We start from the raw sequence: 25,581 nt of genomic DNA, 5'->3' as shown, positions 1-25,581 counted from the left end.
TCTTTTCCCTCTCCCCTTTGGATTTTTTGTTGTTGTGTTTTACCAGATTGTCATGTGATAATAGATAAGACTTTAAATACATTTTGATTTGAAGGTGACCAGCCTGTATGAGGAGGGGAAGCTGCCCCTGCTCTACTCTGAGGAGAAGGCCCAGGTCCAGGGGGTGGGCTGGCATCTTGTGGGTCAACAGGCCTCCTACCAATGTAACGGTCGCCAGCACAACAACCAGCCCAGCTACACCCTCTCCTGGATCTTCTGCTTCCCTTACTGCCAGGTAAAGAACATGAGAGAACGTGCTCCTGCACTCGAGTACCAAAAGGCATGCACTCCCTTGATTGTAAATTGCAATTAAAGCTTTGTCTAAAGGCCCAGTGCAGTCAAAAATGAGATTTTACTGTGCTCTTTTGCTAAGAAGCTATTTTGGTTTCTTTTTACATATATTTTTTTTCTTCTAAACACGGTAAGGTACTTAATTGTTACCCAGAAATGATATGATATTGAGATAGAACAGCTGCATTGGACCTTTAAATTATTTTTCTTTATCTTATTCAAGCAACATGTCTTAGAAGACATGTCTTTAATACACAAAAATGTGTATACATTTTCGTGGGTGACTGATGTTGATGTGTGCAGAGGGTCCCTGGTTTGCGCCCGGGTATGGGCGAGGGGACGGTCTAAATTTATACTGTTACATTGATGCTGTTGACCAGGATCACTGGTTGCTGCGGAAAAGGAGGAGGTCAAAAGGGGGGTGAGCGAAACGGCTAGCTAGTTAGCGGTGGTACGCGCTAAATAGCGTTTCAATTGTTGACGTCACTTGCTCTGAGACCTTGAAGTAGTAGTTCCCCTTGCTCAGCAAGGGCCGCGGCTTTTGTGGAGCGATGGGTAACGATGCTTTGTGGGTGACTGTTGTTGATGTGTGCAGAGGGTCCCTGGTTCGCGCCCGGGTATGGGCGAGGGGACGGTCTAAAATTACACTGTTACACATATACTCAATTAGTATTTGGTAGCATTCCCTTTAAAATGTTTAACTTGGGTCAAACATTTCAGGTAGCCTTCCACAAGCTTCCCATAATAAGTTGGGTGAGTTTTAGCCCATTCCTCCTGACAGAGCTGGTGTAACTGAGTCAGGTTTGTAAGCCTCCTTGCTCGCACGTGCTTTTTCAGTTCTGCCTACAAATTTTCTATAGGATTGAGGTCAGGGCTTTGTGATGGCCACTCCATTACTTTGACTTTGTTGTCCTTATGCCATTTTGCCACAACTTTGGAAGTATGATTGAGGCCATGTTGCTTCAATATATTCACATAAATTCTCCTACCTCATGATGCCATCTATTTTGTGAAGTGCACCAGTCCCTCCTGCAGCAAAGCACCCCCACAACATGATGCTGCCACCCCCGTGCTTCACAGTAGGGATGGTGTTCTTCGGCTTGCAAGCCACCCCTTTTTTCCTCCAAGCATAACAATGGTCATTATAGCCAAACAATTCTATTTTTGTTTCATCAGACCAGAGGACATGTCTCCAAAAAGTATGATCTTTGTCTCCATGTGCAGTTGCAAACCGTAGTCTGGCTTTTTTTATGGCGGTTTTGGAGCAGTGGCTTCTTCCTTGCTGAGTGGCCTTTCAGGTTATGTCGATATAGCACTCGTTTTACTGTGGATATACATACTTTTGTACCTGTTTCCTCCAGCATCTTCACAAGGTCCTTTCCTGTTGTTCTGGGATTGATTTGCACTTTTCACACCAAAGTATGTTGATCTCAAGGAGACAGAACCCTTCTCCTTCCTGAGCGGTATGACGGCTAGTGGTCCAATGGTGTTTATACTTGCATACTTTTGTTTGTACAGATGAACGTGGTACCTTCAGGCGTTTGGAAATTGCTCCCACGGATGAATCAGACTTGTGGACGTCTTTTGATTTTCCCATTTTCCCATCAAGCAAAGCACTGAGTTTGAAGGTAGGCCATCCACAGGTACACCTCCAATTGACTCAAATGATGTCAATTAGCCTATCAGAAGCTTCTAAAGCCATGACATAATTTTCTGGAATTTTCCAAGCTGTTTAATGGCACAGTCGACTTAGTGTATGTAAACTTCTGACCCACTGGAATTGTGATACAGTGAATTACAAGTTAAATAATCTGTAAACAATTGTTGGAAAAATTACTTGTGTCATGCACAAAGTAGATGTTCTAACTGACTTGCCAAAACTGTACTTTGTGAACAAGAAATTTGTGGAGTGGTTGAAAAACGAGTTTTAATGACTCCAACCTAAGTGTATGTAAACTTCCAACTTCAACTGTATATGTTGTATTTTGCAGATTGTAGTATACTATAGTATTTACTGTAGGTTTTATGCAGACTGTACTATACTGTAAAAACAGACAGAGGCACCAGTCTCACCCGTCTGTAATGTTTTTCCTGTACATGCGTGAGAGAGTACGTGTGTGAGAGAGCTGCAGAAGATCGGAGGCAGGTCTGCCCATAGACACAGAACCAACTGATACCTCACTGACTGACCATGAGGCCAACCACAGGCTACCCCATTCACCACAGAACTTCCTTTAGGGCCCGATTCAGAGCGGAGTTAATCACGCACAATTTGGATTTTGGCATAAATTATTAATTGACGAGTATAGTTGTGTTTCAGCACCAGTGGATCCAACAGTTTAGAGTCAGATGGACCTCCTCCTCACCTCCAGGCCTTCAACAAGGTAGTAACAGTGGTAGTAAGAACTAACAGTAGTGTTATTGTATCATCAACAAAAAGTACTGTATCTAGTCTGATGAAAAGGAAAGCATGTCAGGTGAATCAGGAGCCAGCGGACAAACACGCTTGCACTGCTCTCCGACTTGGGAGAGATCGAAACGAGTGGTGTCACTTTCACGCCCTCTCTCTCTCTAGCCCCATACACACTTTGCAGACGTTGTTTTGCATAACCATTGTGTTTTGTCTCCACTACAGTTCTGTTAACATTTTTTGTGCAAACTCTGCAAAAAAAATTGTTATCAAGCATTGTGTCAAATGCATTGTACAGTTGTAGAACCTGTTTGTGTTCCAGCTGATGGCTCCTCCAGCAGCACCCAGGAGGGAGCCTCCCAAATGGAGGGAGATTACTAGTCCCCCCAGAGCCCAGCCTTCCAGATAAGGTAGTCTGTTGTGGTAGTCTAAAGAGGGAGTCTTAGCAAGGCTACATTTCATAATTCTCTTACCTCCCTCAAGTGGTATAGGAGAATACTGCATCTTCACATGCCCACAATATGACACCATGTTCATTTAAATCACTGAGTGAATTAAATCCCTGTATGAATCTCTGAACATTCCTTGAAGCATTCAGCATGTTCAGGGCCTGTATCGCTGTTTTCTCCAGGTGTCTGTCCTATACCTGTTCTTCGACACAGAGAGGGGCCACGAAATCGAAGGTATTTCATCCATCTAATAACACCCTCCATGTAGTCATTACTACACAATTTCCTCTATCTCACACTCTTATTCACAAGCCAAAGCCAAAAACAAGTCTGTTTTACAGTGTAGCATCGCTACTAAATAAATGTTGTTATTGTGAAAAGGGTTCTGAGTTTGAAACCCTGAAACAGGTCCAAAGAGTTCAATCTTGGTTTCATAAGTTTGCCTTTTGGCAAACTCCAAAACGGGATGTCATGTGCCTTTTACTGAGGAGTGGCTTCCGTCTGGCCACTCTACCATAAAGGCCTGATTGATGGAGTGCTGCAGAGATGGTTGTCCTTCTGGAAGGTTCTCCCATCTCCAAAGAAGAACTCTGGAGCTCTGTCAGAGTGACCATTGGGTTCTTGGTAACCTCCCTGACTAAAGCCCTTCTCCCCCGATTGCTCAGATTGGCCGGGTGGCCAGCTCTAGGAAGAGTCTTGGTGGTTCCAAACTTCTGCCACTTAAGAATGATGGAGCACAATGTGTTCTTGGTGACCTTTAATGCTGCAGAAATGTTTTGGTACCCTTCCCCAGATCTGTGCCTCATCACAATCCTGTTTCGGAGCTCTACAGATAATTCCTTCAACCTCATGGCTTGGTTTCTGCTCTGACATGCACCGTCAACTGTGGGACCCCAAGTGTAGGACCTTGGGCTCCCGAGTGGAGCAGCGGTCTAAGGCACTGCATCTCAGTTGCTAGAGGCATCACTACAGACCCTAGTTCAATTCCAGGCTGTATCACAACCGGCCGTGATTGGGAGTCCCACAGGGCGGCGCACAATTGGCCCAGCGTCGTGCAGGTTTTGCCAGGGTAGGCCATCATTGTAAAAAATAATTTGTTCTTAACTGCCTTGACTAGTTAAATCTAAATAAAAAAATATAGACAGGTGTGAGCCTTTTCAAATCATGTCCAATCAATTGAATTTACCATAGGTGGACTCCAATCAAGTTGTAGAAACATCTCAAGGATGATCAATGGAAACAGGATGCAGCTCGATTTCGAGTCTCATAGCAAAGGGTTTACAAAAATGTATAAAAACCTGTTGTCGCTTTGTCATTGTGAGGTATTGTGTGTAGATTGATGAGTCATTTGTTTAATTTAATCAATTTTATAATAAGGCTGTAACGTAACAAAATGTGGAAAAAGTCAAGGGGTCTGAATACTTTCCGAATGCAACTGTATATTTATTGGAGGGCCAGAAAATAAATTAACAGAGGACAATCATTTTTACCTGGTCAAAAACCTCCACATCCTTCTCAGCCCACGGCTGAAGGTGGTACTCAAATGTTTTCTGGTCTGATTTGACAACTTCCAGCACATCAGGTGGTTTCAGTGATCTGAAAGTACCTTATATACAAAAAAATACCAATAGACAAACAACAACACTAAGTAAAGGCGATAGGGCGAGTACTCAGTGGAGGCCTGGACGCTGCTGTTGTGTGCAAAGAGAATTACCTTCAGGTTGTCCTCCCAGCGCTCCTGGTACCCGTCCAGGGACTTGCCCATGGCAGTCTTGAGGGTCTGGTTGGTCCATTCATCCAAACCTGGAATAGGGGGTAGGAAAGGGATATCTATTGACAATGTAAGATATTGAAATATGTACCATGGAAAAACAAAACATTAGTGACAGAATATAACCTATAACATCCGTACCTTGTTTTCCGGAGTTCACAACCTTGGTCACTCAAGATGACCTCAGGAGAACCATGTGTTGAAGATGTCCATCAGCTTGGAGTTGGCCTCGCCAGTCATGTCCTTGATGGGTAGCATACAAAACTAAAATAAATGTTTGGGTCCAAGCACCCTTTTTAATGGGTTACAGAAGGGAATATAGAGTTAAACACATTCTCTTCCTTTACTGGCCTTAAAAATGTCTTAAGGATTGTACCTTTTTTTTTCAACTTCCGCCTAAAATTACCCAAATCAAACTGCTCAGGACCTGAAGCAAGGATATGAATATTCTTGATAACATTTGAAAGGAAACACTTTGAAGTTTGTGGATATGTAAAATGAATGTAGGAAAATATAATACATTAGATCTGGTAAAAGATAATACAATCCAAAAAAACATGCGTTTTCAATTTTTTTACGTTTTCATTTTTTTTTTAAATGCAAGAGAAAGGCCAAATAATCAGATAGGAGTTCAGGTGCAATTTAGATGTTGGCCACCAGATGGCAGCAGTGTGTGTGCAACGTTTCAGACTGATTCAGTGAAGCACTCTATTACTACACTATATTTTGTATCAAGTCCGCCAGGAGTTTTTCCAAATGAGCCGATTGATACATTTTCAAGTACATAACTATAGAGAACATAGAAAAATGCTATGGTAATAACAATTTAAGTTTACACACTCCCAGGAATGTCATACATGATGGACAATTAGCTTCCCTACAGAAAAGACATCTCTGGGACCCTCAGGATGACAAATCAGAGCAAGATTACTGAATGTAAGTATATTATTTACCGTCAGAGGTTAATGTATCAAACCAGTTGCCATGATAAAAGTGTTTTGTTGTTGTGCACTCTCCTCAAACAATAGCATAGTATTATTTTCACTGTAATAGCTACTGTAAAATGGACAGTGCAGTTAGATTAACAATAATTTAAGCTTTCTGCCCATATAAGACATGTCTATGTCCTGGAAAGTTTGCTGTTACGTCATTCTAGTCACATTAGCGCATGTTAGCTACAACTGTCCCGGTTTCGGGACACCGACCCTGTAAATGTTAATGGGTATTGCCCATTGCCCATGGTCAAATCTGTCGCCATCAAATACAAGCTGTTGCGATTCCTGGATTTTGTGAAGGGTCCGATGGGGTCCACACCTAACATTTAAAGTGTTTGAGAGAGGATTACTTCATACTTACTCGTACTTATCATACCTTATGCAGATTTTTTAATTTGTAAAGATACTATGCACACACACACACTATAATAATGCTGTCCTCCCCTCAGCAGCCTCCACTGAACTATATGTATAGCTAGCAACTAGCTAACGTTAGATGAGAATGGTTGTTGAAAAAATGGTTATGTAGCTAAATCTGTCCAGTTATCTAATTGAAGCTAACTGCTTAACATTACCCTGAATTGTGAATTTCTCTGAATGTTGCGCCTCTTGTCGAGATTAGTGATGTCTTCATAGTACATCGCCCGGATGGAAAGATAAAAGAAAATCTCAGCTAGGTATGCCTTTGAAGTGCAAGCTACATACAAACAGAAATGTGCAATAACAGTTACAGTAGCTTGCTTGTTAGCTAACGTAAACTCACCCAATTCCGTACAAATGTGCGTAACCGCGACATTCAAACGAGGCTACAAAGAAAACTAATGGGACTTTAGCGACTGTGTTGACTTCAAAATCGGGGGTGTGAACTACGTTTACATTCAAGCAGTGATCAACATGGTAATGGATCTATAGTATTGGAGAAAAGTTGAAAAAACGGAACCTCCGTTACATCGTGACGTGTCATGTCGTAACGTACAGCACGCATAAAGCAACTATTTCTGTCTTACAATCTCTCTCCACCAGGTGTAGCACTTCTCTCATCCTTTAAAAACAAGAAATGGACAGTGACGGGGTAAGAGGGGGATACCTAGTCATTTTTTGCGTCATCCATTGCATGCGATCATCATTCTCAAAGCCGCCCGCTGTTTACTTCTAAGATCACTTTAGCACCGCCCTAAAAACCCGATTGAAATTCGACACTAACCTTCAAATAGGTATGTAATGACACATTATATAAACTCTTTAGAATGTTTTATTTACATTTTAGAGGTGATAAGTTGGACAGATCGAGCAATTTTCCCACACAACATCTCTTCTTCTCACTATCACGCATTAGTTTTGCTTCCCCACCCGCCATTTAAAAGAAAGACCCGACTGTAACGTTTGTCACCGGAAGGAGACCAAGGTGCAGCGTGGTAAGTGTTCATGATTCTTTAATTACTCAGAACACCAAACAAAAACAACAAAAGAATAACGAACGTCACGTTCTGCAGGCTTCACAGAGCTAAGAAAAAACAAGATCCCACGAACGCCAAAAGGAGAATGACAAGTCATATGTGATCCCCAATCAGTGACAACGATAAACAGCTGCCTCTGATTGGGAACCACACTCGGCAAAAAACAAAGATGCAGAAAACATAGAAATAAAAAAACTAGAATGCCCATCCTAGTCACACCCTGGCCTAACCAGGGTAGGCAATAGAGAATAAAAGCCTCTCTATGGCCAGGCCGACGGTGCTCATTTCCTTATTGAATCATGCAGAAACGGGCAGCGTGGGGGTCATGTAATTGATTCTGTTGGAAAGGGGAGAAATTGTGCTTTACAATGGTATTGACATTACAGTTGATCTGGAAGTATTACGTTTTTGGGGCGCTAAAATAAGGTCAATTGTACGAACAAGGCGATGTTCAAAAGTGAGTGAGTTTGTTAGCTAGCTAACATTAGCTAAATAAAACTGTCTGGCTAGCTGACTAGGCATGCTGAGGTATGTAAGTAACGTTACAGTAGCTCGCAATGTCAATCTTTAAAAAATATCTTATTGTTAAATAGGAATAAATCATATATGTACTTAAGACAAATACATGGTAAAGAACGTGTTCTCTTTCCAGTCTTTTCAGTTATCTGAAGTAGCAGGTAGTCAGCCGGTTTCACCCTCAAAAACACTGTGAAATAGGATGGGATAAGTAATCCTTCTCACCCCCCTAAAAGATTTAGATGCACTATTGTAAAGTGGCTGTTCCACTGGATGTCATAAGGTGAATGCACCAATTTGTAAGTCGCTCTGGATAAGAGCGTCTGCTAAATGACTTAAATGTAATGTAAATGTAAATAGAACTAGAACTGTCCGCTTGCTCCTTCATTCGCGACCACTATGAAGTAAAATAGAGCCAAGCAACCAGCATAGCAACGGACGCTTTGGTTCATTACGTAATCCGGTCAGAATGTTGCAGCTTCTAGCAACAGCCCTAGCAACAGAAGCTAGAACTCATCGAATCCCATTGTGACGTAGAGGAGGGGACACTATTTGGCATGACAGGCCTAGCACCGCACGGTATGGCTCGTTACATTGTTGTGTGCGTGTTTGTGTACTGAGGAACATGTAAGCCACTTTCAATTTCCTTATGTAGGGGGCAAGATAAATGTTTCAATTTCCTTGTCTTTCATCAAGATAAATGTTTATGGTGTAACGTCATCCCCAGGCTATTGCGCACACAGCACATGTAATCGTCACTAATTAACCCAGCCACAAAGTAATAATTATGGCTAAACACCTCCCATTTACACAATTTATCTTCTTAAAATTAGATTTTAAACCTAACCCGGAACTGTAAACTTAAATTTAGATCAAAAAGCACATTTGAGTTTTAATGATTTTTTACGATTTAGCCTATTTGACTTTGTGGCTGAGCTATCTAGTGGACTCCCCCGATCATACTTCGACCTAGTGGGTTATGTCACATTCGTCATTGGTCATTATGTCACAGTTACGTAACATTCATGAACCGTTTGTAAAGCATGACATACGGTTATACAAATAGGATAAATGTAAATTAATTTCCTTAGGCATTAATCATGCAAACCTATTCGTTTATTATTGTGACATAGCCTCAGTGAGATTCCAACCTATAATTTTCTGTTGTTTATCCATGAAATTAGTCCACTTCGCCACTAGAAAGGAGCTAGCGTTCCATGATTTTTCATACATGCAAAGCTGTAAATTTGAGTCTATTCAAATAGACCCCATTTCAAAGTAAACAAACACTCATTAAGTTTAGGTGCGGCCAATTAGTGGGTGTGGCTAACACACCTGAACACACTTAATGGATTTCCCCTTTTGAGTTGTCTCACTGAAATCTTCTTACTCATTCAAATGGCTGCTCAACTTGTTGACTGCTTGATCCACGCACCAGACATTGTGGGCTAGGTTAGGAATGCTGTGTTGCACGTGTAGCGCTACATTTTACGCGACGTCATTACATCATGTACCTACGTTAGATTAGTATGCATGTCAGCTTTGACATCGGTTTTTAACATCGCCATTAAACTAGACATCGCGCCGATACCGATGTTGGCATTTTTAGCTAATATCAGCCGATTCCGATATGTTCACCGACATATCATGCATCCCTAATAGAGAGAGCTTTGTTGATGCTGAGAATGGAATGTATACATTTTTAAATAACATTCTTAAACGTTCTTTTTTGTTTTTTATGGAAAGTTTTAACGTTCTTGGAACAATTTGAGAATGTGACTTTAAATAGGACCATGAGTAAACCTGTAGGATATGTTATCTTGAAGTACTGAAATTCCTACAGAAGATTGTTGTATCTTAACGTTCTTGGAACAATTTCAGAGCATTCCCAACGTCAAACCAGTTGGAGAACATACTAGAATTAAATGTAACCATATTTGAACTATAAGGAAACAAAATATAGTTTTGTATTTGCTGAGAATGTTCCAACGCCAAGCAACTGTTTTCCACCATTCCCAGAAAGTTGTGGGAAGGTTGTATGCAAAATAACCATAGGTCAACCACGCTCTCACCAAGCTCTAAGAAACTAATGGTTTTCAGAATGTTATATGCTAATGTGACCTTCCTGGTCCCGTCCCTCACGTCAGTGAGTCAACACAGGAAGGAGCAATGGATGAATAGTACATTTATTTCCAAAGCTGCAATCATTACTCGACAGGATATAAATAGCACTCCCACAGCAAATCTCCATAAATCTGCTGCCTGACATACTAACAAAAATAAAAAACTGTCTATCAAAGTCATTGTGATTGTATAGTGGATAACAATTTCCAATCATTCTTAATTTAATACAAATAAATACATTGTTTCCATGTGCAATCTGATATTTATAACATCAGAATAAACTACTATCTATTTTATTATTCAAAATATATCAAATGATCCAGAAATTACTCAATGTCACACTCTCGTGGCGAAGAAATATAATACACCTGGAATGTACCACATATTTTCCTAAACTAACAAAACCAGGCTAATACGCTGGCTGGTGCTTATGAGTTTATAAAACATATTCTTTACACGTCATAAATTACCTGCAATGATGGGACACACACAGTATAGATGAATGCTCATTCGTCGACGGGGTATAAATAGCACTCCTAAAGAACATGCATTTTTTAGTTAGCTACCAACTTCAGAGGGAATTTTATTTAGCTAGCATAAAATCCACATGGAAAACTGAGATTCGGCAAATAACGTTTAAAGAGTGGCTTATTAGACGCCAAACCAACAACAGTTGCTACTAATAACATAAATTGCTAATGTACGGTGTAAAATGTGGATTTTATGATGTAATGTCAACTTTTTACATTTCTATCCCGGGACCATTCCATTTTCAATTTACCCACAGGAATTCTCCATAAATCTTCTATGGATCACCCAGAATCCCATACCTTTATCACAGTGTGTTAGACAATGTAAACACACTAATCTACCAGGAGGTGGCATAATACCCATTTTTTATGCAGGAATTTAACAATGTAATTACACTGTTACACTAGCTGGGGAATTCAATAGTCTGGTCCCAGATCTCGTTGTGTTCTAAAAGTAATTTCAGCATAAAAAACATCTGAAAATCAATCATAAATCATTTAAATGTTTTTTTGGGGGGAAACAGTTCATTAATCGAAATAATGTTTGTTTTTTAATCCCTGGTTGTTTGAACACAATAGAATTTCAATTCCATTTTTTAATGTCCTAAATGACAAAGTACAGAATATCAGACAACAGACAATAAAACAATTTTAACATTAAAACAATAACATTTTACTCGCTTTTTACCCTGCATACAGTACATGTCAATCTGTTCCTGCAAGAATGAAACACAAAAATAAGAAGCGGAAAGTAACTGTACAAACTAAAATAAACAGGTCGGTAAAACACCAACACAAAAAGACTGCATCAGGAACCTCACCGATGAATGTGAACTAATGTACTGCACTGCAATGTAATGTGCTGTATTCATATTCAGACTGTATCAACATCATCCAATAATACGCACACCATATTTCGTCCTGGGTGGCGAGATTAGGCTTTCCACCATCTCAAAGCAAAGCCAGCTCCCCTCGTGACCAGTGTGTCTACATAGTCTCTGTAGTGATGCTGACAACCTGCGGCTGCACCCTATTCCTGTTGCAGTTAAACAACCAGGCACTCCTGCGGTGGCGGTACCTCTTGGACAGCAGCACATAGAGCACGGGGTTAACACAGGGATGGAGGTACTGGAGCACGGTGCAGATGAAGTAGAACATCTCCCAGGACTGGCCGTGGCGGTAGAGCCCAAGGAACACACACAGCTCCAGGATGTACCTAATAATGAAGACGAGTCAGGAGAAGAGGTATAAACAAGAACAAGTGTTATAATTTCCCCTAACGTATAAAATAAAGTCGTCATCATCTTCCTCATCCTCTTCATCATCGTCATCATACCCGGGAAGCCAGCAGATGGAGAAGGTCCCGGCCGCCAGGAACACCATAAAAGAGGCTCGGCGTGTGTTGCGGGCACTGGCCACAGACATGACTGGGCTCTTGTGGAGGAAGCAGGCCAACCGGACGTAGTTGAAGGCGATCACCAGCATAGGGACGAAGTAGTAGAGCATGAACTGGCTGAGGACCACCTGGTGGAGGAATGAATGGATTCAAAATGTTGTGTTTTCTCACATCAATTGGACACCATTTTCTTTCAGTGAATGAAAGTAACTGTCTTTTTTTTTTACAGACCTGGTTACTTCCAGTGACATTATTTTAACTAAATATAATAGCTTTTGTTACACATTGTGTGCATCTCAAATGACACCCTATTCCCACTAGTACACCAGGTCAAAAGATGTGCACTATATAGCAAACAGAGTAGAATTTCAGACCAAGCCATTGTTACCTGATAGTGGTGTTCCTGTATGGTGGGCAGGCAGAATGTAAAATTACCCAAGCTGGGGCTCAGGCTCTCCTTGGTGGCGAAGATCCTCAGAGGCACGCTGATGAAGAAGGCTGATGCCCAGACCAAGACGAACATCAGGACTACCAGGTCCATGGTAGGAGGGTGGTAGGGGTTGGTGATGATCATGGCACGTGTCATGGACACGGCACACAGGCTGTAGGTGCTGGCTGCCAGGGAGAAGGCCAGAAAGAACTGGTACACCTTGCAGGAGGTGTCCCCCAGCGGCCACGAGTAGCTGAAGAAGACGATAGGAGATGATGAAAGATTATAAGATTATTGTCACAGAGAGATGGTAATCCTACTTCTGCTTTTATACCAAATACTCAAAGACAAACACAGCGCTCATATTCCACACGATTCTTTTGTTTGCCAAACATGGGGTTTGATCTGCTGGCAACCCTCCAGGTCCAGTGGCCCCTCTAACCTCTACGGCTATTGGCTAGGCTACCTGACAGTTGAGTAAACTAGCACATCTTATTCAACTAGTCAAGGGCGTGATAATTAGACTACAAGGTGAATCAGATGTGCTAGGTCTCTAATAGCTTAGATAAAATACATGGCACAGATAGGGGTCCCCGAGAAGAGGTTTGCTACCTGACAACGGAGTGCAAGGTGAATGGTATCAGCAACAGGGTGAGGAAGTCTTCCAGGGCCATGCTCTAAACTCTAACCTACCTGACAGCAGAGTGCAAGGTGAAGGGGATGACCAGCAGGATGCGGAATTCTGCCAGAGCCAGGATCTCTGATCTCTAACCTCTAACCTAAGTGATGGCAGAGTGCAGAGTGGAGGGGTTGAGCAGCAGGGTGAGGAAGTCTGCCAGGGCCATGATCTCTAATTTCTAACCTCTAACCTACCTGATGGCGGAGTGCAGGGTGAAGGGGTTGAGCAGCAGGGTGAGGAAGTCTGCCAGAACCAGGATCTCTGATCTCTAACCTCTAACCTACCTGACGGCAGAGTGCAGAGTGAAGGGGATGAGCAGCAGGGTGAGGAAGTCTGCCAGAGCCAGGATCTCTGATCTCTAACCTCTAACCAACCTGATGGCGGAGTGCAGGGTGAAGGGGATGAGCAGCAGGGTGAAGAAGTCTGCCAGAGCCAGGATCTCTGATCTCTAACCTCTAACCTCTAACCTACCTGACGACAGAGTGCAGAGTGAAGGGGATGAGCAGCAGGGTGAGGAAGTCTGCCAGAGCCAGGATCTCTGATCTCTAACCTCTAACCTACCTGATGGCGGAGTGCAGGGTGAAGGGGATGAGCAGCAGGGTGAGGAAGTCTGCCAGAGCCATGCTGAGCAGCAGGATGTCCAGACAGTTCTTCCTCAGGGTGTTGTACTTGGCGAACAGAGAGAACACCAGTAGGTTGGCACAGAAACCGATGCCCAGGATCACCCCACAGGTACAGGCAAAGATCAGGGAAAACATGTTGGGGACAGCCTGTTGTGTGATCAAAGATTTAGATATAATCTCAATCTCAAAACGGTTAGATAATCTCAGTTCTTGGAAACGTTTCAATATAGTTCAATTTATATCAAATTTGCCAATCCACTTTTTATCAGTGGAGGCTTTTTAGGGGAGGAAGGGGAGGACTGTCCTACTCAGGGAATTTCATAAAAATACAAGTAGTGAAACATAAAATATATTCAAATGTCACCAAATAACTGATTGAAACACACTGTTTTGCAATGAAGGTCTACAGTAGCCTCAACAACACCCTCTAGGGTAGCACCATGGTGTAGCCGGAGGACAGCTATTTTCCATCCTCCTCTGGGTACATTGACTTCGATACAAAACATAGGAGGCTCATGGTTTTCACCCCTTCCATAGACTTGCACAGTATTTATGGTGACCTCCAGAGAACGTCCTCAAAACTCTTGCAATATGAACTGAGCACATCCAATAAAAGAATCAGAGACTGAATCTTGTACTGAAAGCATAAGCTACAGCTAGCTAGCACTGCAGTGCATGATGTGTGGTGAGTAGCTGACTCAAAGAGAGAGAAAGACAATAGTTGAACCCTGTTGAACAAATTAATTTCTTGAAAAAATGAAGGAGAACCAGCAGAGAGAGCGAGATAGAAAGAGCTAACTATTTTCTTAGTTTACCTTTCACTTAGCTATAGCAGCTAAATTAGCCTACTCAACAACCTGACTCAGAGAGGAATGCTATTTATGTTAGCTAGTTAGCTAGCTATCCAACACTGCAACTCTTCCAACTGTTAAACTGCTTGCTGTACACTGTACTCTGTGATTGTACACATGGATTGGATTGTGGGTTTACTAACTCATTAGTTCTAGTTTGTTGACTATAACGTTAATACTGTGACAACGAAGTAGGCTGTGTAGTGGTTAGAGGTTATAATATGACGGTTTGGCTTAGAGTTTTTGCACCTGGTCACAGACTGCTGTTGTGTTTTGCTCTGAATCCTACAAGCGAAGGGAAAAGGTGAGAGGTGGACAGCGCGTAGATGCGAGAAAGGAATTATACAATGAGCAAAGTGATGATGCCGTTTATGAAAGTGAACTGTGTGTACGGGTGGTCAGGGGTGTATTTATTTAACCGATTCTGTTGCAAAACGTTTCTTCAACAGAAGCAAACAGAATGAAACGGGGAGGGACTTACCTACATTTGTCCAATAGAAACTCTTGTTTTTCTTTTTGGACAAATGACTACACCCCAGATCAGCTAGATGCAGGCAGGAGTGTGCAAGGCGGTATTGAATCACGTTGATTACTTCAATTTGTCTTCGGCCTGTGCATTATAAACTTTCATTTGTAGGCTAGGTTGATGTTAAATTGAGCCCCCCCCCCCCCAGAAAAAATGGTCCCAATCTTAAACGGCATTATCGCCACTGAGTTTTATATACATTTACATTACATACATATACATCAAGCTTGATCTAGATTTTATAACCACAAATAGCTAACAAAATTGTTATTATTGTATTTAAAAAGTTGACCTACTACTGGACTACAACGGACTTGCTCTGTACCTGAAATAATGATTTGGAAGACCCTGTTTAGCCCTGTGTGTTACTTACCATACTCTTGGGTTATTGAGTGAAGTATCCTCATGTGTACCAAGATAAACAGCAGTATTCTCCGTCATGGGTAAATCCGTTAGCCATTCTTTGAATTATTTTAGAGTATCCCCATAATGAAAACTGTTAAAAGTGGCTTGCATGTGAAATCTATGACTCTTAGTTTTTGTTTGCTGACTCTGGAGAATGGCAAACATCACTCACTCAGGTCAAATTGATTCTGGTTGGATGAGTTTAAAGGGAGAGTAACTCACATCTGACTCTGAATTTAGCACAGTCACAGTTTCTGAAGGACTGTGGTGTATGTCTATGTTCATTCATGTTGTCTGTGTTGTTGTTGTATCTTATAGTTTTCCAGAGGAACGTGTTTTTGGCAATTCCAATGGTTATTATTATGCAATGTACATACTGTAGCTTCTGAATGGAAGTGCGTGGGTTTATCACAAGAAGTGAAGAACCTGTCACGGACCTTTTCTGACCTTTCACATGAGTAAAACGTAGACATCAGAGAGAGATAATCTACATTTTACTGATGTGTTTTTCTGTGGGGGTTTCCATACAGTATGTGTTATGTTCAGCATATTTAACCCCCATGCATACAGAACCTACTCGCAAAAGAAAACGTTCCACTTTCCTTTCCCGTGTATTGTTTTCCTGTTGATTGTCTCCCACCCTCTCCCTCCCCTCTCTCTCTCAGTGAGTTATTAATACCTTTTCCATTGTTACATTGATTTCTTCAGCACAGTAGTGTGGAACGCCAGTCTTCTGATGGGGTCTTTATCAGACCATTCCACTGTGTTTATGACTCTGGCTCTGGCTAATGGCCTCAGTACTTAGGACAGGATGTAGCTGCAGTACTAACGCTGCTGCCTGGTGCCATTTACTCTCTCCCCTCCCAGCAGGTCCATAGAGCCGTGTGACCCAAATGGCACCCTATTCCCTACATAGTGCACTAATGTTGACGGGCTCGCGCTGGTCAAAAGTAGTGCACTATATGGGGAATAGGGTGCCAATTTGGGACGTGTCCATTCAGTCAGAGACGGGTTAAAACACACCACATGGTTCTCTAGTGTGACATTAACAACCTTACAAGGTCCCTTGTTCATGCTGAATAGTCAACAAATAGGCTATATTGATGACTTTCTCATTGGTGATAGGCTACGGTAACTCTATGTAACTCATTGGCGCAATAATTGAATTTATATAAGAAAATGGTATGGTACAGTATTTGATTGGACTACATTGTCTGTAGAGAGAACACAATGTATTCATGAAGCTTTAATTGTTTGATTTTTTGTTGTTGAAATGATGGTGCTCTCAGTGCAAAAGTGCTTAAACTTGAAATAAGTCTGTGATTATACCAACAGTTTCAACTCTGTCTTCTTTGATCAAAAAATAGTTTCTAAAACTGGAGAGAGGGAGTTTGACGGAACAATCCAATTCACATACAAGTCAATGAGGTGATAATGGGCAGTACTATAAATGGAAGAAAACAGAAATAAATACAAAATAAAAATGAAGCATTTATCAACAGGAAGGAAGGAACATAAACAAAATAAAAATACAAATCAACCACAAAGGAGAACACTTGTGTAACTTAACAAAAACATACGGATATCATCATTATATCTAAAGTGCATTATATTGTTTTTATAAAATGACCGAAAGTCAGCAGCACCGTAATACATTCACAAAATAAATACACAGTTCAAATGAAATAAATTATGGGAGAAATATTTGTTATGGATGCTAACTACAGATTAAAAAAAAAAAATATTCACAAGAGCCACCAAGCATTAAAAAGAATAGTCCTCCCTAATTTTGTGAATTTAAGTATGTATAGTTAACAAATATTTTATGCGTAACGTTTACCGCGTAGCCTATGCTCTACTTTACATATGGGCATCTGGTTGGATGAGTGTGCGATCAGCCCCTAGGAAGGCACCTGTCGTACATCGTTTTCTCACGGATTATAAAGGAGAAGGAGTAAAGCATAGTTTGTCATTTGATATATCTCAAGATCTGCATATTATTCACCTAAATAAATACGAATACAAAAGTAATATGTGTTGTTATAAAGTATGAAAACACCTCTGATCTCTGGATATATAAAAGTACTTTATATCAAGGCAAAAATAGAAAATTGAAAAAGCAGCTGATTAAAACAAGGCAGGCAAAGAACAATGTCCACTATGGTATGGGGAGACTGTTTCAGTTATTTGCTTGAGAGTCGTTGAGATCTCAATCAGTCATGCTGGAACTTCTCTGCCTGTCAGAGTTATTAGTTCAGCGCCACCCAAAGGCTACATGATGTGGTCTGTCTCGCGTCCTCTGTGACTCCCTATGTGTCTCCCATGTCATGACAAGGGTTGTGTCGCGAGCCCGCCGCCTCCTCTTCTCGCTCTCCCTCCGTCTCCCTCTCTCTCCCTTCACCTTCTTTTTCCTCTTGGTGGACACCTTCAGCGGCTGGTCCTTGTAGGCCACAGACTTGTTGGTCTCCTGGGGGAGGTTGCCCACCTCCCCTCCCAGCTGGAAACTCAGAGGGAGGTTCTTGGTCCCTCCGGGGGGTTTGGGGGGGCGTAGGGCGCTCCCGCTGAAGGTGATGTGGCCCCCGTCGGCGTTGTTCCTACTCTGGGGAGGCGGGGCTCGCTCGCTGTCGGCTGTGTGGACTTTATCTAGTAGCCCTTGGAGCCAGAGTCGTCTCTTGAACTCCTCCAGAGACCGTCCCTTGTCGTGCATCAACTGGGCGTGACTCACTGACCTCCTCCTGAAGGGGGAGAGGAGAAGGAGATTGTCAATGAGTGTTTAAACTGGACTCACTCTCTTTGTAAGAGTAGATGGTAAAGAAAAATAGTATCTTTGTGCCACACCACATCAGAAGCTCCATAGTGGTGCAGAGCCTGTGGCCAAGCGGTAACACAGGCTCTTTTCATAAAAATAAAAAACGACTTTTAACTATTCTTTAAGAGAATAGTCCACCTTTCCCACAATCCTCTCCTGATCTATCATTTTCTATTATAGCTATTATTTTGTGGCACCTACAGTATAGTCTAGTACAGTATAAACCTGACAGTATAGTGACTGACTAAACCTACTTGTGAGGTGTTGATCATTGAATGACAGCCAAGGTCATGTTCCAGTAGATCTCAATAGGTGGCAGCATAAACAAAGGCATGTTGTAGTGCCTGGGAGAGCTCAAGGCTATCCATGTTACTGTGGGAATGCTGTGTGAAGCCATCTGACCACCACAAAATGTACAAGAGAAACACAAGCTAACAAGCCACATATTCAACCACAAAGCATGTCACCTGGGCCACAAAAGTCAATCAAAACCTTGCCATGCACAGGGCTGAGTTTGCCAGATGTTTTGTAGGTGTAATGAAAATCTATGTTCTTTATTAAAGGCTAACAATGTTTTACATGAGAAAACACAAATCCATGCTGGTCAAAAATATGTACAAATGACCCATTTTCGCTTGGTTTATTCTGTATAATTTCAGCATAAAACTAAATGTAACTGAACTACAAAACGTAGTAGTGTAGTGTAGTCGTTTTATCTGTGGTTACTTTTGATTTGAGGTTTTTCATTATTTATACCATTGACATCCGTTTCTACATCGATACCTCGGTATACTTTACAGAATATCGAGACCTCTTTTCCCAAATCATCAAACAGCAGTATGTCAAAACCTTAGATGTGATTCAAGTAATCATGGTTTACACGTGACCATTGATTGATACACTGCCATTATTACCAGCCTTTTCCGGTGCTATGCAACATTCAACAATGGAAAACCATGATGCTATACCAAAGGGTTTCTTAGTTGGTGCGTAAAAGCACTTTTTTTTTCAGAACAGAGACTTACATTCTGTTAGTGAGAGAATCGATGGGTTTCCCGTAGAGTGGCACTGGGGAGCACAGCAGGAACACAACTAGACTCAACTGCTGGAACATGCCTCTGGGACACAGCATTCTGGAACAGTAACTCTGGAACACCCAACAGACAACGTTCTGTCATTCATTGTACCGCCATTCGCCAGGAACCATATGTATATAGTACATTAATGATGATTTACTTGAAAATGACCACCTGCAAATTTATATTGAAAACAACAACAAAAACATTGAAATGGAAGATAAAATGCCTATTTCATTGAGCTCTAATACACTGAAGATACACACATTGAAGAACAAGGTTAAATGAGGTACTGTAGGTGGTACAGTAGGTCCTCAGAGAGTTGCAGCTTACCTTACTGCTACTTATCTAGTGGTTTTACTTGGCAGCATAGATACAGTTGCTGACAAACTCGACTACTTTCTGAGCCCCCCTTGATTCCTTTGCCTGACATAATTTGTATCTACTGAACAAGACCACCTGGTAATACTGAAATACCAAGAAAAATACTGAAATATCAACAACAGAAATATCATGCAAGTAAAGAATCCATCGAAGCACAGAGATAGGCTTTTCTGGTACTTCCAAATACACAATACAAAAATACTTACATGGAGTAGATTCCCAAAACAAGTTATCCACCAAAAGGTTTGGTTTAAGTCCACAAATTCCCCAAAAGAGATATCTTTCAAACTTTCCAAGATCCCAAAATGAGATCTCTACAATATCAAAAAAAGAACAAACTCACATTATTCTGCCAAATTCTATTTGGTTCAGAGTCAGACTTAAAAAGAAATCTGTCTGTCCGTTAGCAAGAGACAAGAGAATAACATGGGGAAACCCCCTTGAGACAGGTCCAGCCAGAGATCTCCCGATACCGCATGTATATTTAGTTATTTCTTTCTCTCAAATCCCAATGAAAAAGGAGAGGGAATATGAAGCAAAATGTGAGGCACAGACTGCAGCACATCAGCTTCTCTTATGCTGATAGCTCCTGTAACAATCTTGTGAAGTGCTCTCCTGCAGCATCATGTCTGTATGGCTGGAGCAGGAGCAGGGGAGGTGAGAAAGTGTGAAGCATGCTGCTGCATTGCCTGACCACTCCAAGCGACCGTGTGTGTGAGCGTGTGTATGTGAGTGAGGTGAGAGTGCTCCTCAGTGTGTAAAGCTGCAAACACTGCCCTTGCCCCTGCCCATCTCGGTCCAGACCTCCTGACACCCCCGTACACAGACACACACTCACATACGCGCGCACTCTACCACACACACACACACACACACACACACACACACACACACACACACACACACACACACACACACACACACACACACACACACACACACACACACACACACACACACACACACACACACACACACACACACACACACACACACACACACACACACACACACACACACACAAACAGACCACAATTGACAAGAAGGTGGTGATCATGCAACACTCGTAACAAAGAATAGAAGATATAATAATAATAATAATATATGCCATTTAGCAGACGCTTTTAGATACAGTCATGTGTGCATACATTCTAGAAGAGTTCATTGCGTTACAAGCGCCATGCTCTACCAACTGAGCTACAGAAGCAGAAGAGTTCATTGGTGTAATTGTGTTATATGACAGCCTTATGGCATTTTAAAAAGGTGGACTTCAAAACTCTTGTCATCTCTCTATCTATCTAAATTGTTGGCTAAATAGTTGGTAACCAGTATGTAATATAATGGATTCTGATGACACTGCTGCATTTGTTCATAGTGACATGTCATCTCATGATGTGGTTAAAAAAGCAATGTATCAGGTGCAACAACAGAAGCCCCCATGAGGGAGCCCCCCTTTGCTTCCGAGGTAAACAAACAGGCCTCGGGCCCTCACCACCGTCCCCTGGGAACATGACCGTAACCTCAGAGAAACCCAACCACACACTACATCTGACTACAGGCCTTCATGTCAGTAAACCAGACTGCCACATAATGGTCACAGTGGCCAGGGAGGTATCTTGTCTTTATTCCGTAGAGTAGACCACAGGGTTGGGGTCAATTCTATTTCAATTCAGAGAGTTTCATTTTGTGTCCTGAATCGACTGAGTTGAACTGGAATTGACCCCAAACCAAGACTCAAGATCCTAGGACTACACTCTTAGAAAAAAGGGTTCCAAATGGGTTCTGTGGCTGTCCCCATAGAATAACCATTTTTGGTTCTAGGTAGAACTCTAGACCCTCCGTGGAAAGGGTTTTACATGGAACCCAAAAGTGTTCTACCTGGAACCAAAAAGGTTCTACCTGGAACCAAAAGCGGTTAGTCAAAAGGTTCTCTTATGAGAAAAACAGAATAAACCTTAAATGTAAAAATCCAGGTATTTCTCAGTCAGAAATTTGTTGAAATCTATTACAGGTTTTTGCTAGATGTCAGGTCTGCTACAAAGGCAGCATTGATCAGAAACTTGTAAAGGCTCAGTGACCTCAGCATCCAAATATTGCAATCATTCAATCAGTTTTATTACAGCATGAACACAAGTATATAAAAATATTATATAGCTAAAATATAGAGGCATTATAAATCGGTGTAGTATATTTTACCAGATGAAAATAGAAGGGTATACATTCGAGCTCAGCAAGTTCCAAATATATTGCTAGTCGCACATATAAAACATAGCATCAAATATGTCAACATGCAGCCTGATATTGCCCAAAATCTGGATTTTATAACATGCATCTCTTCATGTATAAAACTCATAAACCTGAATTTTGTAAGTGCTTTAGCTAAGTGAACATTAGTAAAAAGAAACACACGAGGGTATGTACCCGGTGGGTGGTGGATTACTTAATACATTTTACAAGCAACCAATTCAGCAAGGGGTCCTACTATAAAGTAAGTTAAATTGGGGACAGAACAGAATTATGTTAAAGTAGGACTCCACTCCCATCCTCCCCAAAAATCAACTTGCTATAGTTTCCAACTGGTCTGCCTCCCCAACCCTAACTAATAACACTTTCACATTCGGTAGGAAAAAATACCTCATTTGATTCCATTCTGTAAAGTCCAACTTTTACCTGCAAAAAATATGAAAAAAATCTTCCCATTTCCTGGCAGACTCAGACCAGCATGCAAAATCCGAGCCAGGAAAGCTGCTTTTGATTCAGGCTAAATTGCTCGCTCAACACAGAACATCATTAGGTAGCTGTACGTTCTTCATCCTACAGTTCTTGAACAACACTTTTACTTCCCACTTTTACACTCACCCACGTACAGTTCAGACGGGAACACACACACAAACGCACTTCTCTCACCCTATTCAAAATAATGATATTCATTTTACTTCTGTGCTTTTCCAAAACAGCTCATACCCCATGTTGAAGCCAAAGTAACACCCTCATTTTATTCATCACTTCACTCCAGTCATCATTTTTATTTTGGGACCTGCTCTAATCTGGAATATATTTGTATACTTGTATACTTTCTCTGCACTGTCCTATATCTGGAGCACACATTGCATCCTAAATCCTAGCTTTGCTCATTGTTTGCGTTCTATAGTCCACCTTCTGCTGTTGAACTTCAACCAGATACATTTGCGAGCTCCATATCTTTTTATTGTGTCTCCTCGTCTGACTGACTGAAGTACCAAGTGGTTCTTCTTCTTCTTCTTCTTCTTCACATATACAGTTGGTTTGCATGTCAGTTTGTCTTTAAAAAAGCCAACGATTACACTCATTCGCAATGTTTAATTCATGTTTAATCTAACCACTGTGTACATAGAGGTTATGGTGTGTTTGATTAAGGTTCATTTATGGTTTCGTCTGTGCTTCAATGGCTTGCCATTTATATGCATATTAACTCCTGGTTTGTTAGTTTGGAAAACCTTAATGTGAAAAATGGGTTTTGCAGAGGACTTTTACTTTACTTTCCCTCTCAGTGGTCTCTCAGAAATAAATTATAGGCAACTATAACTTAGTTCATTTGAGGTAAGCTGCTGTACTGTACAATGTCTCACTATGGCAGTAAGAATAACGTTTTGCTGCTCCTGCTCTACAAATCATTCACACCCATCACTCTTAGCTTTCAACTGGCAAAATCTTTTTTTTTTTTTTATCTAAAAGAAATGTCTGTACTGTATTCCCCCTTGGCCTCTTGCAACTGCCCTCTATTCCAACCCTTCAACAACTGTGTAATTATATCTCCAACATGTTTATCCTGAGACATTGGCATTGTGGTACCTAATCTATAGTGTACTTTCTAACGTATGGATTTAAATCTACCATAAAAATGGTACTTTGACATGTTTCAATGTTCCCTGACAGCATTTCAGTGGAAACAGCAATGTCTTTCTTTATGTTCTTTCTCTTCCTCTTCTGACAAAACCAACTCAAAATAATCTAGCAGACAATGAACTTTACGTACTGTAATAGGAACAACTTCTCCTGTCCATACTTCCGCTATAACATGACAAGAGTTTACCTGAGTTTTAGGGAAAGAATATTTGAACATATTCCAAGATACTGCAGCACTTTGACAATTCTTTCTCGATCTCACGCACACGCACACACACACGCACACACACACACACGCACACACGCACACGCACACACGCGCACACGCACACACGCACACGCACACACGCACACGCACACACGCACACACACACACGCACACACGCACACACGCACACGCACACACGCACACGCACACGCACACACGCACACACGCACACACGCACACACGCACACACGCACGCACACACGCACACGCGCACACGCACACACGCACACACTCACGCACACACGCACACGCACACACGCACACACGCACACACGCACACGCACACGCACACGCACACGCACACACACACACACGCACACACGCACACGCACACACGCACACACACACGCACACACGCACACGCACACACGCACACGCGCACACGCACACGCACACACGCACACACACACGCACACACGCGCACACGCACACACGCACACGCACACACGCACACACGCGCACACGCGCACACACACACACACGCACACGCACGCACACACGCACGCGCACGCGCACGCACACGCACACGCACACGCACACACACACGCACACACACACTCTTCATTAATTACTTTTGGTACGATCGATATAACATCCACAGAATGTCATTCATTTCAGTGTGTTTGACCTAAAATTACAACAGGTTACAATACACAATGGGCTGGCTTGGCAGTCCAGGATGTGAAAAGCAGGTCACTCTTCTAGTCTCACTCTGAAGCTCTGAAAGCCTTACATCCTGAACATTACGTAATGCCTGTTCAGGGTTACCATAACATGAGCTACGTCCCAAATGGCACCATGTTCCCTATACTTTATAATGTTCTATACATGCACTGTACATGTATGGACTACACATATATGGTGCATTCAACAGTATTCAGACTCTGACTTTTTCCACATTTTGTTACGTTAAAGCCTTATTCTAAAATGGATGAAATAGTTTTTCCCCCTCATCAATCTACACACAATACCCCATAATGACAAAGCAAAAATAGTTTTTTAGACATTTTTACAAATGTATTACAAATTTTAAAAAATGGAAATATCACATTTACATAAGTATTCAGACCCTTTACTCAGTACTTTGTTGAAGCACCTTTAGCAGCGATTACTTGGCACACCTGTGTTTGGGGAATTTCTTCCATTCTTCTCTGCAGATCCTCTCAGGTTCTATTAGGTTGGATGGGGAGCATCGCTGCACAGCTACTTCCAGGTCTCTCCAGAGATTGGGTTCAAGTCCGGGCTCTGTCTGGGTCACTCAAGGACATTCAGAGACTTGTCCCGAAGCCAATCCTGCGTTGTCTTGGCTGTGTGCGAAGGGTTGTTGTCCTGTTGGAATGTGAACCTTCACCCCAGTCTGAGGTCCTGAGCACTCTGGAGCAGGTTCTCATCAAAGATCTCTGTACATTGCTTCGTTCATCTTTCCCTTGATCCTGACTAGTCTCACAGTCCCTACCACTGAAAAGCATTCTCACAGCATGATGCTGTCACCACCATGCTTCACCGTAGGAATGGTGCCAGGTTTCCTCCAGACGTGACGTTTGGCATTCAGGCCAACGAGTTCAATCTTGGTTTCATCAGACCAGATAATCTTGTTTCTCATGGTCTGAGAGTCTTGAGGTGCCTTTGGCAAACTCCAAGCAGGCTGTCATGTGCCTTTTACTGAG

General features: G+C 41.9%; 2 protein-coding genes across 2 annotated transcripts; both read right to left on the bottom strand.

The window, feature by feature from the left end:
- Positions 1-10,315: 10,315 nt before the first annotated feature.
- On the bottom strand, positions 10,316-15,628 carry LOC118400891 (galanin receptor 2a). Its single transcript, XM_035797890.1, has 5 exons — positions 15,461-15,628; positions 13,649-13,857; positions 12,367-12,661; positions 11,919-12,106; positions 10,316-11,798 (listed from the first exon to the last, which is right to left on the bottom strand). Exons 1-5 carry the CDS (start codon positions 15,461-15,463, stop codon positions 11,570-11,572), a joined length of 924 nt encoding a protein of 307 aa, XP_035653783.1. The 5' UTR covers positions 15,464-15,628; the 3' UTR covers positions 10,316-11,569.
- A 1,097-nt stretch (positions 15,629-16,725) lies between these two features.
- On the bottom strand, positions 16,726-20,468 carry LOC118400890 (parathyroid hormone-related protein-like). The gene is made up of 3 exons (XM_035797889.2): positions 19,968-20,468; positions 19,327-19,448; positions 16,726-18,227 (listed from the first exon to the last, which is right to left on the bottom strand). Exons 2-3 carry the CDS (start codon positions 19,431-19,433, stop codon positions 17,747-17,749), a joined length of 588 nt encoding a protein of 195 aa, XP_035653782.1. The 5' UTR covers positions 19,434-19,448; positions 19,968-20,468; the 3' UTR covers positions 16,726-17,746.
- Between the last annotated feature and the right edge of the window lie 5,113 nt (positions 20,469-25,581).

This window comes from Oncorhynchus keta, chromosome 22 (genome assembly GCF_023373465.1).
Source record: "Oncorhynchus keta strain PuntledgeMale-10-30-2019 chromosome 22, Oket_V2, whole genome shotgun sequence".
Lineage (NCBI taxonomy): Eukaryota > Metazoa > Chordata > Actinopteri > Salmoniformes > Salmonidae > Oncorhynchus > Oncorhynchus keta.
Note: the sequence above shows the minus strand (reverse complement) of the source record. Positions and strands in the feature narration are given on the sequence as shown.

Excerpts from the sequence above, each read along its gene's own strand:
- LOC118400891 (XM_035797890.1), bottom strand. Across the intron at positions 12,107-12,366 it reads TACAGGAACACCACTATCAG|GTGGTCCTCAGCCAGTTCAT; the intron begins GTAACAATGGCT and ends TTCCTCCACCAG. Across the intron at positions 11,799-11,918 it reads TCCATCTGCTGGCTTCCCGG|GTACATCCTGGAGCTGTGTG; the intron begins GTATGATGACGA and ends CTTCATTATTAG.
- LOC118400890 (XM_035797889.2), bottom strand. The coding sequence starts at position 19,433 with ATGCTGTGTCCCAGAGGCATGTTCCAGCAGTTGAGTCTAGTTGTGTTC. Across the intron at positions 18,228-19,326 it reads GATTCTCTCACTAACAGAAT|GAGGAGGTCAGTGAGTCACG; the intron begins GTAAGTCTCTGT and ends CTCCCCCTTCAG.